The sequence below is a fragment of the Neophocaena asiaeorientalis genome, unplaced genomic scaffold (assembly GCF_003031525.2).
Source record: "Neophocaena asiaeorientalis asiaeorientalis breed wild unplaced genomic scaffold, Neophocaena_asiaeorientalis_V1.1 scaffold110, whole genome shotgun sequence".
In the NCBI taxonomy this organism is placed as follows: Eukaryota; Metazoa; Chordata; class Mammalia; order Artiodactyla; family Phocoenidae; genus Neophocaena; species Neophocaena asiaeorientalis.
The window spans coordinates 2,708,002-2,724,701 of record NW_020175053.1 but is presented as its reverse complement, the minus strand read 5'-3'; the positions used below and the strand labels follow the sequence as shown (position 1 = coordinate 2,724,701).

At 47.6% G+C, this 16,700-nt stretch overlaps 1 protein-coding gene across 3 annotated transcripts in view; it reads right to left on the bottom strand.

Moving 5' to 3' along the window:
• PTPRM (protein tyrosine phosphatase receptor type M) overlaps positions 1-16,700 on the bottom strand; it is a 743,754-nt gene that overhangs the window by 4,588 nt on the left and 722,466 nt on the right. For all 3 annotated transcript variants that reach the window (XM_024763901.1, XM_024763902.1, XM_024763903.1), the window contains 3 exons: positions 13,042-13,167; positions 10,589-10,752; positions 4,443-4,578 (listed from right to left, as the gene is read on the bottom strand). In XM_024763901.1, the coding sequence (XP_024619669.1) occupies positions 4,443-4,578; positions 10,589-10,752; positions 13,042-13,167 (426 nt within the window). The remainder of the gene's footprint in view (positions 1-4,442; positions 4,579-10,588; positions 10,753-13,041; positions 13,168-16,700) is intronic.

Genomic DNA, 16,700 nt, shown 5'->3' with positions numbered 1-16,700 from the left:
GAGGCCTACATCCTCTGCTGCAACACCCACACCCACACACACCTACACACACATGCACACCCGCCCACACGTGCACACCTACACACACCCACACCCACACAAACCTATACACACAGCCCCACATACACAGCCAGACACAGGCACACCCCCCCACACATGCACACCTACACACACATGCACACCCGCCCACACACGCACACACCCACACACACCTATACACCACACCTACGCCCACACGCCCCGCCTTTCACATAGCCCATCAGTTTCCCGTGAGTTCTCAGGCAGAGGCTTAGGGGGCAGTTTACACACGTGAGTGGGAGAGTCCGTGTGCTGTCCACGCTGCGGAGGCTGCAGGGCGGGGGTAAGGCCCTCTGTAGGAGTGCCGGGCCAGCATGTTATTTCAGTGCAGGGAAGAGGGAAGGGGCCTGGTCTGGGTGGTCACTTGTCCGTCATGGGAGGTCCCGGCAGAGGTCTGAGTGGGAGCAAGAGGGATGGAGAGGAAGCTGCCCGGCCTCGCCCTGCGGCCCACGTGGCAGGTCAGGGACGGCCTCCGTATCCTCCTGAGCCGTGTTTCTTGCCCTGTAGCACATCACGTGGGCTCCGACCGCCCTAATCTTCTGGGCCGTGGCCTGGCATCTGTGTTTGTGAGGTGCCCCAGGTGATCTCACGTGCAGACGGGCCAAGGGCCTTTCTAAACTAGCTACTAAGTCCCTTAACCTCGGCTGTACACTAGGACCACCTGGGGCACTGGTACCACCGCTGCTGAAAAGCCAGGCCCACGTCAACCGGATCAGAGTCTCGGGGATGGGCCCAGGGCTCAGAACTTTTTAAAGCTCCCATTAAAGAAAAGTCAATTTCATAGAGACAGAGACTAGAATTGCGGCTGCCGGGGGAGGGACAAGTGGGGTGATGCTGGTGAGGGGACAGATTTTCAGTTGTAAGAGCAGTAAGTTCCGCGGCTCTAATGTACAGCACGGTGACTAGAGTTAATGATGTGAAACTGTACCCTTGAAAGGTGCTGACCGTCGATCGTAAGGGTCCTGACCACACACACAGTCAGCTGTGTTAACTCTGTGAGGCCACAGATGTGCTGATTATCGTGATCTTGGTAACCACTCTATAATGCGTACGTATGTCACATCAGCACGTTGGCCAAAGCTCCCACCACCTCCCAGGGGATAATATGTTTCTCTAGGCAAGATCTGTCCCCTAAAGGCTGTTTCTCGGTTAAAAAGGAGCCCTGGGAACTTCAAAAGCCAAATGTGGAAGCAAAGGTGGGAGAGGACTGTTAGTTGAAGCAGCAGGTTTTCCAGCAACTGTACTAGATTCATAGGAGCTCAGAGCGGGCGACCCCATCCGCCTCTGACCAGTCCAATAGCGCCAACCTCACTCAGGCTGTACCGTCGCGGCCTGCCCCACCCCCTGGAACCCAGGCCTTTGACGGCAGCTGGAGCCTGGCTGAAGAGGCGGATAACTGAGAAGCTGGCCTGAAAGAGGGGTCAGGAAACAAACCCAGCGGCCCCTGCTGCATCAAAACATCTAGTCTTGTGTTAAAATGATTTTGCTTCCTGGCAGTCCACTGGCTTTCCCCTGGAGCCTCCACACCTAAACATTTGAAGAAATAAATCCATAGGCCCTTCTGGCTCTCCCTGGAGAGTGCCATGCTTCAAAACGCATAGGGAAGTTCTTAACTCAGAAGCAATTTGGAAAAATAGTGAGCTGCAAGGGGAGACGAAGACGGGCACACCGACCGCCGCGGAACATTCATCCGGCCCTGGCAGGGAGGGCGTGGCAGCAAATTTTGGTGTCTGAATGGAAAGGGCCCCCAATGAGCAGACCCAGGCGCACCTGGTGGGGCTCCCCACGCCCACCCGCCTACCTCCTGGGGTGCGCTCCAGGGCATCCTGGCTCCCACTTCATTCTGCGCAGAGGCGGCTAGGAGGTACCTTTTCAGCTCCTGGTACAACATTTTGTGCTTAGGAGAAACACAGGTCTTGGATGGCCTTTTATGCCCAATAAAATTATACCAGATTTTATCTCCTTGACTTGAATTAATTAATTCTCTCAGCCAACACACAAATGTACGAGTACCAAACTAAACAGAAATTGTACTTACAGGCAAAAACAAACAAGCCAACGACAAGAGCCCTGATTCAACTCAAGAAGCTTCAAACCCACTGAAAAGTGCATCGTGACATTTTTTCTCTGGTCACCAGATATTATCCATTATCCCGCCAGCAGGCACTGTGACAAGTTTATCAGACATTTTTCTCAGGAAATTGTAGGACTCTCCTACATTTCTCAGCCACTGAGTTGACCCTAAAACTGGTGCTGACCCTCGGGGTTTGGGGCATCCAAGGATCCTATTTCTCTATCAGAATCACACATAACTACGGAAACGCCCTGGCTATTACAGGTAAGTGGGCTGAGATCAGAAGCTTCCTTCATGTAAAATCACCCTTGTCCTGTAGTCTGCACCGCGGATTTGGGAAAAGCCATGTTGTTCCTGCCCATAAAAACTGGTGAGTGATGTGAGCAATTATACTCCAATAAAGATGTAAAAAAAAAAAAAAATTGGTGAGTGATGGAAGCTGTAGCCAGAGCCACTGGGGGAAAGGCCTGGAAGGGTCTGCTTCTAATGACCTGCTTAGTTCAGGCTACAGTGAGAGGGAACTAAAATTTAAAAAAAAAATCAAGGTCAGCTTTTTTCAAGTACCAACTGAAGTTTGGAAGCAACACACCCGTCCCTGAATCAGGGCGTTAAATACCGAACGACATCACAGTCAGAATATTTCCATTATGCATTTGTTTCCATCCTCTGTCAATCTGCTTATCTGTTCTAAACTCAGGCCGTCTCTAACTGCCCGACTGGCCTTTTCTCAACTGCCCTAAGCCCAGAAGATGGAGAATTCCATGGCGGAGAAACTCTTTAAAATTCGGGATGGGGGTGGTCCCGGGGAGTGAGAGAGTTCTCTGACTAGTGAAGTCCGGGCATGGAATGTGAGGGTCTGCCTCCTGGCCCATCCTCGTGACATCTGGGCCGTGGGAAAGGCACTTACGAGCACCGTGTGTATACATGCTGCACTCCGGCGGCCCCCTCACCCTCACCCAGCACTCGTTTTCAGGGACCAGGCCACACCGTGCCCCGTAGACCCCTCCACTCTCAGGGACCAGGTCTTTCTCACCTGGGCAGCTTCCAAAACACTATCACACATATCATCCTGTGGGATGATCTCAATAAACCAACACTATCCCTAATTTACATGACTCAGGCTCAGGAAAGGAGAGCGACGTGCCCAAGGCGACTTCAATAGCCCAGGTACTTTGTCTGAGGTTACTTCACTCCAATGAGCAGAGCTGAGACTAGAGGGTGGGTTTGCAGGGGCGTCCCCAGGGCAGGGCAGGGAAGGGAGCTGCCACGTGGGGGGCAAGATCCTTTTTTCACAGAAACCAACATGGTAATTGCTGATGGTTTGAGAGTCTGCACCTGGCCAAACAGGTGCCTGTTTACAAATTCCCTGGGCAGCACGGTGCTCCTGGGGGCGGGAGCAGCTCGTTGGGCGCGAGGCACGTCAGTGGGGGAAGCAGGGCTTTTGCCAAGCAGGGCTCGGATGTGGCCATCCCAGGCAGGGGCCATGGCTGCTTCTTCAGCCTCAGCTTGAATCTCAACTCCCTCTTTAGTCCCTTTATTACATTTACAATTTTAACCCCCTGCTGCAGTGCTGCGCACCCAGGACGCAGGCTTTCCAAGCTCATCGGTGACCCTGTCACCCCCGCCCCCGCCCATTCTCCCCACCTTGGGGTCGGTCTTACTGTTTCCTCCCGATCCTTCCTCCACTGACAGAGAAGTACAAAAACCTCATCGAAAAGCTTCCTCCTTTAAGCTATCCTCCTATTTGAGTCTCAGTGGTTGGTATCTCAACAGCTCCGCACAAAAAAGAGATTTCATGAAATACTCTAAGAAAATAATTCCACATCGTGCTTTGTTTCTCCACCTCTTTCATCCTTTCCTCAGATACGGCCACCACCGTAATTAAATGCAATCGTCTGGATGTCAAACTCCAATTCCCAGCTTTGATAAATATTAGGTGATTAAGCTATTTATAAAATATGTAATTTGAAAATCTGGCATTTCATGTGCTATGATTATTTCTTCTCTGTGAAGATGAAGTGCTTAGCCACGTGGAAGGCGCTGCCGAGAACAGCAATTAATCAGGATGTTCGCTTGTGAGTTTCAACTATTTCCATGTGTCAAATGTGCTGAGCTGAGTCTCCTTGTGAAAAGGCAGAGGAAGGGAGAACGAGGGAGAAAAACCTGCACGAGTGAAGTGATTGCCCTGTGAACACGAGTCTCTCCCTCCCAGGGGTCAGCCTGAGCGAGGGGCCGGGTGTCTCACGCTAACTGGGAAAGGGTCCCCCGAGTGGGATGGACGGGGTCCTACCAGCAGGTCCACCATGTTGGGCTTGTTGTTCCTCAGCGTCTTCACGGCGTGGAAGACGTCCACCGTCCTCTGGTGCCGGAGCATCTCACAGACAATGCTGATGGCGCAGAAGGTCCCGCTGCGGCCTCCCCCGTTCCTGTGGGAAGAGGAGGAGAGGCCGGTGGTGGGCCTGGGTCGCCCTCGTACTGCACGGCTCCCACCACCTGTGTGCACCTGCTGCCTAAGCCCTCCTGGCTGGGACTCTCCACCTGGGCCCATCCCTCTACTGATGCAAATGGGGCCCAGGGGTCACCTGACTGGAGGTGATGCGAAACTGGCACATCCTGCTCTCCCAGTACGTCTCTGCCCTGATGATGTAACTTGATATGGCAATTTACCGGTTTTTATGGAAAGGGACCACCCAGGAAAATTCTCAATAAACAACTCGTGTAGCATGTGCAGGAAAACTGTGATGGGTGTGGGTTATGCTCAAAGATGGATTTGGCCTTAAACAATCCATTAGCATGTCATGATTTATCTCTAAAACATAAGGGCTCTTTTTAAATAAACTTTTTATTCTGGATTAATTTTAGATGTACAGAATCACTGCAAAAATAGCACAGAGAGTTCCTTGCCTGCCCACCTTCCCCGATGTAAAAATGTCACATAACCATAGCAGATGGTCAAAACCAGGAAGTTAATGCTGGTATAACACTATTAACTAAACTACAGACCTTAGTCAAGTGTCACCACTTTTTCTGGTCCAGGATCCAGTCCAGGACCCACCTTGCATTTAGGTGTCACACCTCCTTAGTCTCTTCCATGTGATCAGTCCTCCATCTTCCCTTGTCTTTCTTGACCTTGACACTTTCAAAGAGGACTGGTCAGTTATTTTGTAGAGTATGGAATATAGAGTGAGATGTAGAAAACAGCCATGGTCCCCTTCCACGATTTGAGAAGTCATCACAAAATACAAATTGTAGAAAGTCCTTCATTTGAGTTCGTCTGATGCCTTCTCATCACTGGAAATGAGGTTATGCACTTTGGCAAGAAAGCCACAGAAGGGCTGTTACCTCCTTTGAAGGTTCATGGTGTTGAACTGTCTTATTGCTTGTGATGTTGACCTTGGTCACTTTTTTTTTTTGCCTTTTCTACTATATTCTTTTTTTTAAATTTATTTTATCAAAGTATAGTTGATTTACAATGTTGTATTCTACTATATTCTTTTTAAAATATCTTTATTGGAGTATAATTGCTTTACAATGGTGTGTTAGTTTCTGCTGTGTAACAAAGTGAATCAGCTATACATATACATACATCCCTATGTCCCCTCCCTCATAAGCCTCCCTCCCACCCTGCCTATCCCACCCCTGGTCGCTTATTAAGACAGTGGGTGTCTGGCAGATTTTTTCACTGTGTAGTTATGTAAATTACCATCATAACTTCTCTTTGTAGTTAGTAAGTATCTTGGGAAAGATACTTTGGGATTATGCAAATATCTTGTTTCTCCTCAAAGTTTCACGGGCTGATTTTAGTGTCCATTGGTAGGTCCCATCTGCAACAAGTCACAGTGATATCTGCCTGACTGGTTTTCACTTCCCTCTCTCCTTCTACATTCTACTCTAAAGAGAGAGCTGTCTCTCAGCCACCATTTGAAAATTTATTTGCTTATTTATTTCTATTTTATTATTTATTTGTCACTTTAGACTTATACATATTAATTTCACTTCTATGAGCTAAAATAGTATCCATATTTATTTTGTTGCTGAAATTGTTCCAGTCTGGGCCAGTAGGAGCTCCATCAGGCTGGTTCCTCCATCTCTTTTCAAGCACTTCCTTACTTTCTAGAACCACAAGATGTTCTACACTCATCCTGTATCTCCTTCCCTGCACCAGCTCTGGAATCAACCTCTTTTCCAAGTAGATAAAGGATCCTTTTTTTAACAAACACAATATCATTATTATTACACCTAAAATAAACACTACAGTTTAATAGAATCAAATTTCTAGACACTGTACAAATTTCCAAGATTGTTTCAGACATTTTCTTACAGCTAACTTTTTCAAATCCTCATCCAAGCAAAGTCCACGTGTTGAATTTGGTTGACATGTCTTGCAAGTTTATTTTAATCTATAGGTTCCTCTTTGCTCTCTTCTTTTTTTCTCTTGGCAATTTATTTGTTGAGGAAATGGGGTCATTTTCCCCTGCAGGGAAAATGACAACCCACATTCTGGGTTGTTCTCATTCACTGTATCTCTGAGAAGCACTTAACACACCAATTTCTAACCCTATACTTCCTGTTTATTGGGAGTTAGCTCCAGAGCGTCATAAGAATTCAGGATTTTTTTTCTGGACAAGGATACTTTATAAATGAACTTTCATTGGGAAGCAGGCACAAGATATCAACCTGTTCTGTGATTTTAAGATTGATCTCTGTGTTCCAATGCCAGCTTGATCATTCCATGATTAAGTTCCTAATCAATTTTTTAGATAAAGTATAACATACCTATAATTAAGTCCACAAACAGTAAATGTAGATCTCTGTTAACTTCTACAAATGCATATGTCATGTAACCACCATTCAGATCAAGGTACAGACTGCTATCAGCCCCCTGAACCCCCCTCCTCCCAATATTCCTTCCTCATCAACACCATCAATACCCCAAGATAATCTTTGTTCTCACGTCTAGCATCATAAGTTTCTTTTGTCTGTTCTGGAATTTTGAATACGTGGAATCATACAGTATATACTCTTTTGAGTGGCTTATTTCACTTAATATCATCTGTGTGAGAATAATCCATATCGTATCAGTAGTTTGTTCTCTTACATTGCTGAGAACAATTCCATTGAATGGATATACTACTGTATAATCGTACTATTGTATAATTTCTTTATCTAGGAGCTGACAAATGTTTGGGATATTTGCAGCTTTCCATATTATGAGTATACCTGCTATAAGCATGTTTCCTATTGCATATATGACTCATTTCTGTAGTCACAGACCTCAGAGGAGAAGAGCTCAGAGGATACATTTATATTTAGCTTTAGTAGATGCTGTTAACCAGCTCCAAAATGGTTGTACATATTTACTTCCTACCAGCAGCATTTGGGAGTCCAGTTTTTCCACAGCTTCCCAACACTTAGAATCATTTATTTGTTTATCGTTTAAATTTTAGCCATTCTGGTGAGCATGCAGGGGCATCCGATTTTAATGTATTTTAATGTGTATTTTCCTGAAAACTAATGATGCCTTTTCTATGCTTATTGGCTATCTGGCTATTCTTTTTTAAAAAATGCAGTTCTTATCAAGTGTTCTGCCCAAACAATTGGAGTGTCTATCCTTTTCCTATTGACTTGCAGTAGTTCTTAGGCATTCTGGCTAGGAATCCTTTGTCAGATGTATGTAGCACAAAACTCTTTGTCTTGCCTTGTGTTTTCACTCTCACTGGGGTCTTTGGATGGACAGGAGTGCTTAGCTTTAATGAAATCCAATTTACCAATTTTTCCTTTATGGATACTGTCCTGTGTAACACATCTCTGGTTACCCCATGGTCTTGAAGATTTTCTCCAGAAGCTTCATTGTTTTCCTTTCATGTGTTGGTCTACAATCCACCTGGAGATGCTTTCTGTGTGTAGCATGAGAAGGGACACCACTGCCCTGCAGTAGGTGTGTGCTGTGGACCTTGTTGTGAATCAGGAGACCCCGAGGTGTGGCTCCGTTCCTGGACTTTCTCTTCTGCTCCCTTAGTTTGTGTTCTCTCTTTGCACTGGCGCCTCACTGCTTTTCCCCCATCGGCTTTTTACCTAACGCTTTCAGCAGCTATCGACGACCACTGTCTACTTCCATTACTTTCATCAAGGGTTGAAAGATGGTGATATCTTAATTCTCTCCATTCTGTCTGGTTTTACTAGCTGGAAGACATGTGTAAAGAAAAAGAATCCCGTTTGCTTAGTGCGAGCCATAATGCGGCTCAAGGAACCATCTAATTCACAGCCCAATGCCAGTCTCGGGCGTCTCGGGCAGGGACGCTCTGCCCAATGCCAGTAGGTGGCGCTGCGCCTTGCCGAATACGAAGATCTCTCCTTAGAGATGGAAAGCAGGTTGCCTTTGGGGGTCAAAGCATCCCTTCCTGGCATGTTCCCACAACTAAAAAACCTTATATTAAGATTTTTAAATCTCAACAACGATCAGCATCCTCAGCAGGCCTGGGTCTCATGCCCACCGTAATGCTGAGAGAGGACGAGGCAGCCCCACAGGAACAGCAGGGACTTTTGGTGGGGACGGTGGTTCCAAAGAAAAGTCCAGGGGGGTGGGGGCTGGGCCGGTCGGAGGGCAGAAGCAGCAGGTGCCCACCACGTCCACTGGAGTTAAAGAACAGCCCGCTGTCTTAGCCGCCACGTGGGGTGGTGATGTAATGGTTTAGTTCGGGGTCGCAGCTGTGCCTTGGGAGAGTATGGCTATGAAGTGCAGTGATTCAAGGGGTCTTTGTGTCTTCCCCTCAGGCCTGTCCTGTGCCTCAGCTCCCCTCTTGGGATGTAGCCCTTTGGGTTACAGCACTGGCCCTTGTTAGGAAGCTACTAGGAAGCGTGGCATTCCTAGTCCAGACGCTGGTGGAGTCCAGACGCAGAAATCGGTAACTGCAAACTATTTTTAGTATCTCCAAGAAACCTAACGGATCGAATACAAACTCTAACCAAAATGTCAGTTTTCCTTGCTGGGCTTGTATGAACTCACACAGGTGACCCTCTGATTATATTCTGATCAGAAGTTATATCTGGGCGTAGAGAAATAAAAACGGGGACGTGAGCTGTTAATCGATCCTTTTGGACATTTTCTCCGTGGAGATGTTTTTAATGAACTGGGTCCCTGAGAAGGAAGGCAAGGTTTTGGGGGTGGGGCCTCTGACGGAGGGCAGGGATGATTCTTTCCGAGGGCACAGCAGTTTCCTGCAGGAGGAGACACTGCCACGTTCGGTGCCGAAAGGGGCTCCCAGACCCCGGGGTGGGGGTGGGGTTTGGGGTACAGGGTCTGCATTGCGGGAGATACAGCACCGAGTGGACGGTAACCCAGCCCTTAGCTTCGCCTGTTGATTTCACAAGGGTCGGTCTGCCCGGAGTAGAGCTTTATCTTCCTTTCAGTTCGGGAGAGATCTCACTGTGCGCTTCTAATGACACTCCACCGAAAAGAGACATCAGCTTAATACTTTCAGTTTCCACAAATTCTCTACCCATCTCCCCTGACTGCAGGGCTTTCTAATCGCCGGCTCCATTAAGCCAGCTCCAACTGGCTGATTAGCTGCTACCATCACCTACGAGAAAATGCAGGTGAAAGTGCTTTGAAAAGCACGGAGACTCGAGCCAGTGGCTCTCAACCTTGGGGCCACTCTGAAACAATCCAGGTCCTCGCACCCCCAGAGATTTTGATTTAGGTGGTTTTGCTGTGGTCTGGGCATAGTGTTTTTTTTTTTTTTTTTTTTTTTTTTTTAAAGCTCCCCAAATGTGCAGCCAAGGTTGGGAACCATTATTCTGTAGCCAAGTTCTCCCATTTTAGCACCTGCTAAAACTGCCAGCCGGGAAAACCAGTTTGGAGACACTGGCTGCAAGCAAATCTTCCCAATATATATATATCCCCAGGCAAACAAAATGAGACAAAACAAAACTGTCTTAAAACCACAAAGAAGAAGGAGACGGTTCCTTTGAAACCTCTGACATGAAATCCAATAGAATTACCAACTAGTGAGCTGGTAAACCAGCTTTTCCATATCAGGGAGGGTGCCCGGATTGTGGCCTTTGCTGACATCCGTGATGTAAATACCCCCATCACCGATGATTTCAAGTTACCAACAGTTTAACAACCAGCTCAGAAAATTCCCCAAAGCTTAACAATGGGCTCTCAAGAGCTGGTAGGAGCTCACTGAACCCACCCAGGTATTGTTTTTCTGAGGTGGGGGGGTTGGCTCCCAACCACAAGGTCAGGGCTCATTTTATAGCAGTGACACCCCATCCAAATGTAAAACGTGCATGATCTTGTTTTCTGCAAAGCAAACCAAACACTTAATGAGCGGACTGGTGAGCTTTCACTCAGACCTGCTTATTTCTTCTCCATTTATAGTGAAATGAGAGGCAGTGAAGCAGGGCGTCAGCCCAGTGGATCTGAGCACTTACAGGCAGTGCACAACCGTGCGGCCTTCCCCACCATTGTATTCCTCCTGCCACTTGTCCACCTGGCGGATGAGCTTCAAGAAGGAGCGCTTGGACACAGGCGTGTCTCTGTACATGGGCCAGCCCAGGAACTGGAACTGCTGCACCATCCGGTACCCGTCCTGGGGCTGCAGAGAGTTGGGCAACAAGCGGGGAGTGGAGAGAAAGCAGGCATTATTCCTGGGGCTGAACTCCAGCGGGTTGATCCCACCTACTCATCCCAGTGGGCACGAGGGAAGGAGGGGCCTGCCTGTAAATAACGAAGGAAACATCTACTGGCCCAAAGAGTTACGAGTTTCAATCTGGAGCCATTATAAAAAACCATGTGTGACCTAGAGTCTGTCATACAGAGTGAAGTAAGTCAGAAAGAGAAAAACAAATACTGTATGCTAACACATATATATGGAATCTAAACCAAAAAAACAAAAGGTTCTGATGAACCTAAGGGCAGGACAGGAATAAAGATGCAGACGTAGAGAATGGACTTGAGGACATGGGGAGGGGGAAGGGTAAGCTGGGACGAATGAGAGAGTAGCATGGACATATATACACTACCAAACGTAAAATAGCTAGCTAGTGGGAAGCTGCTGCATAGCACAGGGAGATCAGCTCGGTGATTTGCAACCACCTAGAGGGGTGGGATAGGGAGGGTGGGAGGGAGACGCAAGAGGGAGGGGATATGGGGATATACATATAGCTGATTAACTTTGTTATACATCAGAAACTAAGACAACACTGAAAAGCAATTCTACTCCAATAAAGGTGTTAAAAAAAAATCCATGTGTTTCCAATGACAGGCCAGACAAATAAAAGCAAGCAGAATGCTATTGCTTTGCAAAAGGGCCCCCTCACTCCGGTTGGGCCTCTGCTCACACAGTTTTGTGAAAAATAGTGCCAACCTGAGCACTGACCACAGTGGGCAGCAAGTGGTAAAAAGGCTTGACTTTAATTACAGGTAAATTAAAGGTAAAGGATAAGTTATGACCTGGCAATGTCTGTGATCTCAGGGAGACACAGATTACACCCTGTTTCCTGCGAGTACAACACGGTTCTGCTTCTTGGTGTGACTCTTGCTAAGATAATTAGATGGAAGTGCAGGATTCAGGAAGTAACCTGGCCATGGCTAAACCTCTCGGGCTAAATCCTCTGTGGCTGTCGGTGGCACCTGACAGAGGGGATCTCACTCTCCCCTTCCCCTCCTGGCTGTTCTTCCCCCGTCACTGCTCTCTCCTCTCCGCCCTGGCCCCCTTCCTCCCAGACCTCTTGCTGATGGAGGCCCCATGCTCAGTTCCCCGGTCCCTTTCTCTTCTCTCTCTCGATGGTTTCATTCAGTCTCATGGCTTTAAATCTTCCACTAAGTCCTCAATTTGTGTCTCCAGTTCAGACCTCTCTCCTGAATTCCACCCTCACAGACTCGAGGTCCTACTTGATATTCCCACGTAGGCATCTAATAGTCATCTTGAATCCAGTATGATCCCTCCCTGAACGGACCCTCTGTCCATGCATTCCCCCACCCCTAACAATTCCGTTACCCGCACAGCCTTTCCTAACCTGGTTAATGTCTGCTCCATCTAGCTCTCAGGACCCAAATCCTGAGAACCACCTCGACTCCCTGGGATCCAAACTATCGGCCAATCCGATCGGCTCTGCCGTCAAAATACATCAGTGTCTGCACCTCCCACCCCTCCCCCTGCTGCCACTCCGTCCTGCTTTGTCCCTTCTCGCCTGGATTATTATAACAGCCTCCTGATGCGTCTCTCTTACTGTCTGTTCTCAACACAGAAGCCAGAGTGCGCCTTTTAAACGGCAGGTTATAGCTCATGACTCTTCGACTCAAAACCCTGTAACGGCTCCTTCTTTCCTTCACAGCAAAAGCCCCAGTCCTGGCAGCAGCCTGCAAGGTCCTACGTGATCTCTGTCCCCTCGACCCCTCGGACTTCGGCCCTAGCAGCTACTCCCACCCTCACTTCCTGGGCTGCAGCCACATCAGCCTCCTTACTGTTCCGGGAACTCACCAGACAAGGCCCCACCTCAGGGCCTTTGCACTGACTGTCACTTCTGCCTGCAAAGCTGCCTGCACGAGAGCACATGGCTGGCCCTTCACTCCAGTCGGGCCCTTGCTCACCTGGCACATCTGCTCTCCCCTCTGGTCCAGGCCCCGGCACCTTCTGCCTCCCCACTTTTTTTCCTACAGCACCCACTGCTTGCTAACAAATCTAGTAGGATATGCGTTGTCTTTATCCTCTCCTGTCTGTCTTCTCCCTTTAGAACATAAGCTCCACAAGGTCAGTGAGTTCACAAACTCCTTGAAGAGACTCCAAGCTCCCAGAACAGTGACTGACACAGACACTCTACCTATTCAATGAATGAGAAAATCATGAAACCACAACACCAGCCACGGTGGCTGTGGATCTTACTCGGGCTGCGTTGTAAATTCGGAATATCCTGCTGATGATGTCTTCTTCCAGGTCAGCAGAAACAAATTCCACCTGGATGGGGCCGTGTCTGTGGACTCCATTCTCTGGCCAGTACTGCGGACACAACTGAGTTCAGAACACAGAGACGCGACGTTAATGATAAAAATACATTTACTGCTCACAGTTTGGAGGCGGTCACTACCGGCATCAGGACCAAACACCCTCGATTCACTTCCTTTCCTTTCTTTTCTCTCTTTTCCTTCCAGCAAGTCGACTTGAGGACTTTCTTGTTGACTGAGCCCTTAAATCCACCTGTCCGTCTAGTACTTTTTTCTCCATTTTCTCTGAAAGCATCTTTAAGCCACGAGGAATTCTGCTTCCCAAGGAGGTCATGTGGGTGCTATGGAACACATGCTGTAAGATCCCTTTTGCTGCTGAAAGGAACTCTTCTCAGGCCCTGGGGAGATGCCACGAGCTGCCACTATAAGACCTAAGACACTTGAGATGAAGACATACCTATTGACACCCAAATCTCCAACCTCCCATCTGGGCTTGCCTTGCAGTTTGTAGTCACTTTTAAGAACAGGGCTGTTTTGTGACAAGATACTGATAACAGTGTAGGGTTGCATTTTCATGCTCTGGTCCAAACCCTCCCAGCTCACATCTAGGAAACCTGGTGTAAGAGTAACTGCTCTGCTGTTTTTACCTGGAGGTGGCTTTAATTAAAGACACAATTTCCTAGAGTCTCAAACTCCAGGTATTGGTGATACTGGGAAACTAGGACTTTTGCAAGAATGTGATGCATGTGACATGAGGGTGGAGGGCGGGGTGCTGGGCAGGGTGGCTGATGAGGGAGGGGCTTTCATTTACTGCTGCCCACAGAAACACTGAACTTGGAGATAGGTGAGAAACCCCCCTGGTCTGTTCTCCCAAACCTTTTCGAAAGCCTGAAGACCTTAATTAAGGCATTTAAAGTCTGCAATGAAACTTCTTTGGGGACTTGGTATGCAGTGATGTTTTGGGAGCAGCATTTAACGTTTTTCTTTCTGATTTACCTGAGGGGCAAGTGGCTGGGGGGAGGGGCAAGAGGGAACTACTTCATTATTCTACGATCTGTTTCTTTTTGGGCCAAGAGCAGATGAAGGACATCTCATTTTAAGCAGAAAGATGTACCACGAAGGGAGAACCTACTGCTTGAAATTCCTTTTACTGATGACTTTTATTTTCCAAAGGATCTGAAATCTCATCATCAAAAGTTACAACAGTTGATTTACATCCAAGATTGTAAGATAGTTTTCAGTGGGTCAACGGAAGCCATCTCCCTCCCTCTATTACAGAAGTTAAAGGTTTGGATTTCATGATCAAGAATGAAAGTAGAGTAACTAAGTGTCCTTTTTACATTAGTTAAGTCTATAGTATTTTAGAAATTACATTTATTATTTAAAAATAATGCTTTCGGGCTTCCCTGGTGGCGCAGTGGTTGAGAGTCCAGCTGCCGATGCAGGGGACACGGGTTCGTGCCCCTGTCTGGGAAGATCCCACGTGCCGCGGAGCGGCTGGGCCCGTGAGCCATGGCCGCTGAGCCTGCACATCCGGAGCCTGTGCTCCGCAACGGGAGAAGCCACAACAGTGAGAGGCCCGCGTACCGCAAAATAAATAAATAAATAAATAAAAATAATACTTCCACGAAATTTTTCCTTCTTCACCAGTGCTTCCTGGTGACGTTATAAAACTGCCTTGTCAAAAGATAGCCTGCTGAAGTTTTATCTTCTTTTTGATACCCGAAGGTACCCACTGTTAAAATTAACAGGTGTATGATGGGAAGCTGAGCTGGTCATAAAAGCTCGAACACGCACATTTGAACCGTTCTGCCCATTTTCTCCTGACTGAGCCAGCTTTGCTCTCTGTTGACTCTCTCACTTCAGGCCCTGATCTAAAGCTTGTCACTTACACCAGAGAAACAGGAACGGCCCGGGCTGGTGCCTGGCTCCTGGCACACGGCATTCTGCATTCTGCCCAAGGAAACCGTGTGGAAAATGGCTTAAATAGTGCATGACATGTCCATGAACCAGACCTATAAATACTTAAAGTAGTTGAGGGCTATTCTCGTGCAATTGCAAAGACTTTCGGTTCAAATGCTCCGTTCAGTGTTCTCTAAAAGGCTGAATCCCAGGAGCATGTTTTCTCTGACTCTGTCTGCTGAATGGAACTGGGGCTTCTCTGTCTCTCCTGCCAGGTGTGAGTCCAGACAGTTTGGGGTTAGAATGCAGCTTTAGAATTCAAACACTGTCATTCAAAAAGAACATGTGAAAATCACTGATGTCTGGATCACTAATGATAAAAAAAATAGTGTATCACTACATTTCAGGATTCACATTAGGGGAAAAACAGCGATTCTGAAGAGGGAACCGTCGCTTATACTCTGTCTATGACTAAGGACTCCTGAATGAGTGAAATTTAACCCATGGCATTGTGAGTTAGAAAATCAGGATCCTTGGTCCTACTTCTAGTTGTGTCTTTGAAGTCCCCCCAGCTGTGGTGTCTGCTTGTCTTTATCAACGGTTGCCATCTATCCTTTGGAGAAGAATCACTGGGGAAGTCTCCTAAAATATTTAAGGTTCTTAAGTAAAAAGGACTAGATGAGGGCAAGGACTACCATTATTATTTCATTAACTAGTCTTCAGGCTAGAGCCATAACAAGATAACGTAGTGCCTCAAACATAATTAAAAACATTACAGGGGCTTCCCTGGTGGTGCAGTGGTTGAGAGTCCGCCTGCCGATGCAGGGGACACGGGTTCGTGCCCCGGTCCGGGAAGATCCCACATGCTGCGGAACGGCTGGGCCCGTGAGCCATGGCCGCTGAGCCTGCACGTCCGGAGCCTGTGCTCCGCAACGGGAGAGGCCACAACGGTGAGAGGCCCGCGTACCGCAAAAACAAAAACAAAACAAAACAAAACAAAACAAAAACATTACAGAATTGAAGTGAAGGTCCATGGAATATATGGCAGATGGATGACGATCAAATGGATTTTAGGAAGGAAAACTCTCGTCCAGTTTGGATGCTGCAATACTTCAGACTTTTTTTTTTTTTTAAGGGATTTGTGTCTATGAGATAGAAAATTAATTCGGTTCCAGAGCAAGTTTATTCTTACAACACGCCAAGTTCAAACTACTTAACAAGGGCCTCCGTCACAGCAGGTCAGCCCTCGATTGGAATAGCCGGGCCCTAAGGCAATACATCCAGCTCCCAGGGTCCCTGTGCTCACGCTGTCCTAACAAGTCCCTTAAAAAAATGCTTCTCACTCCATTACTAACACTGAGTCACCACCACCCAGGTCTCTGCCTTTTCATGTTTAAGAAGAAGAGCTATGAAAAAGCCCCATTGATCATTCTGACTTTTTCTTATCTTCACGTCCCAGTTTTATTTCTTTTTAATATCGTTACCAAAGAGCTGACAAAGTAATTGCTGTCCCTTAGAATGGCTTGTCGGCCTGCACTGCCACCCCCTCCATGATGACCGCCACCTGAGGGCTCCAAGTGGGCCATGCCAGGAGGCGCACAGATGCTCCAAGACGGGATCTGGGACTGTGTCAGAGGCTGACGGCCTTTCTTCACAGTCCTGGTCTGCTTGCTCTGCAACCTTCACACTCTGGTTCAG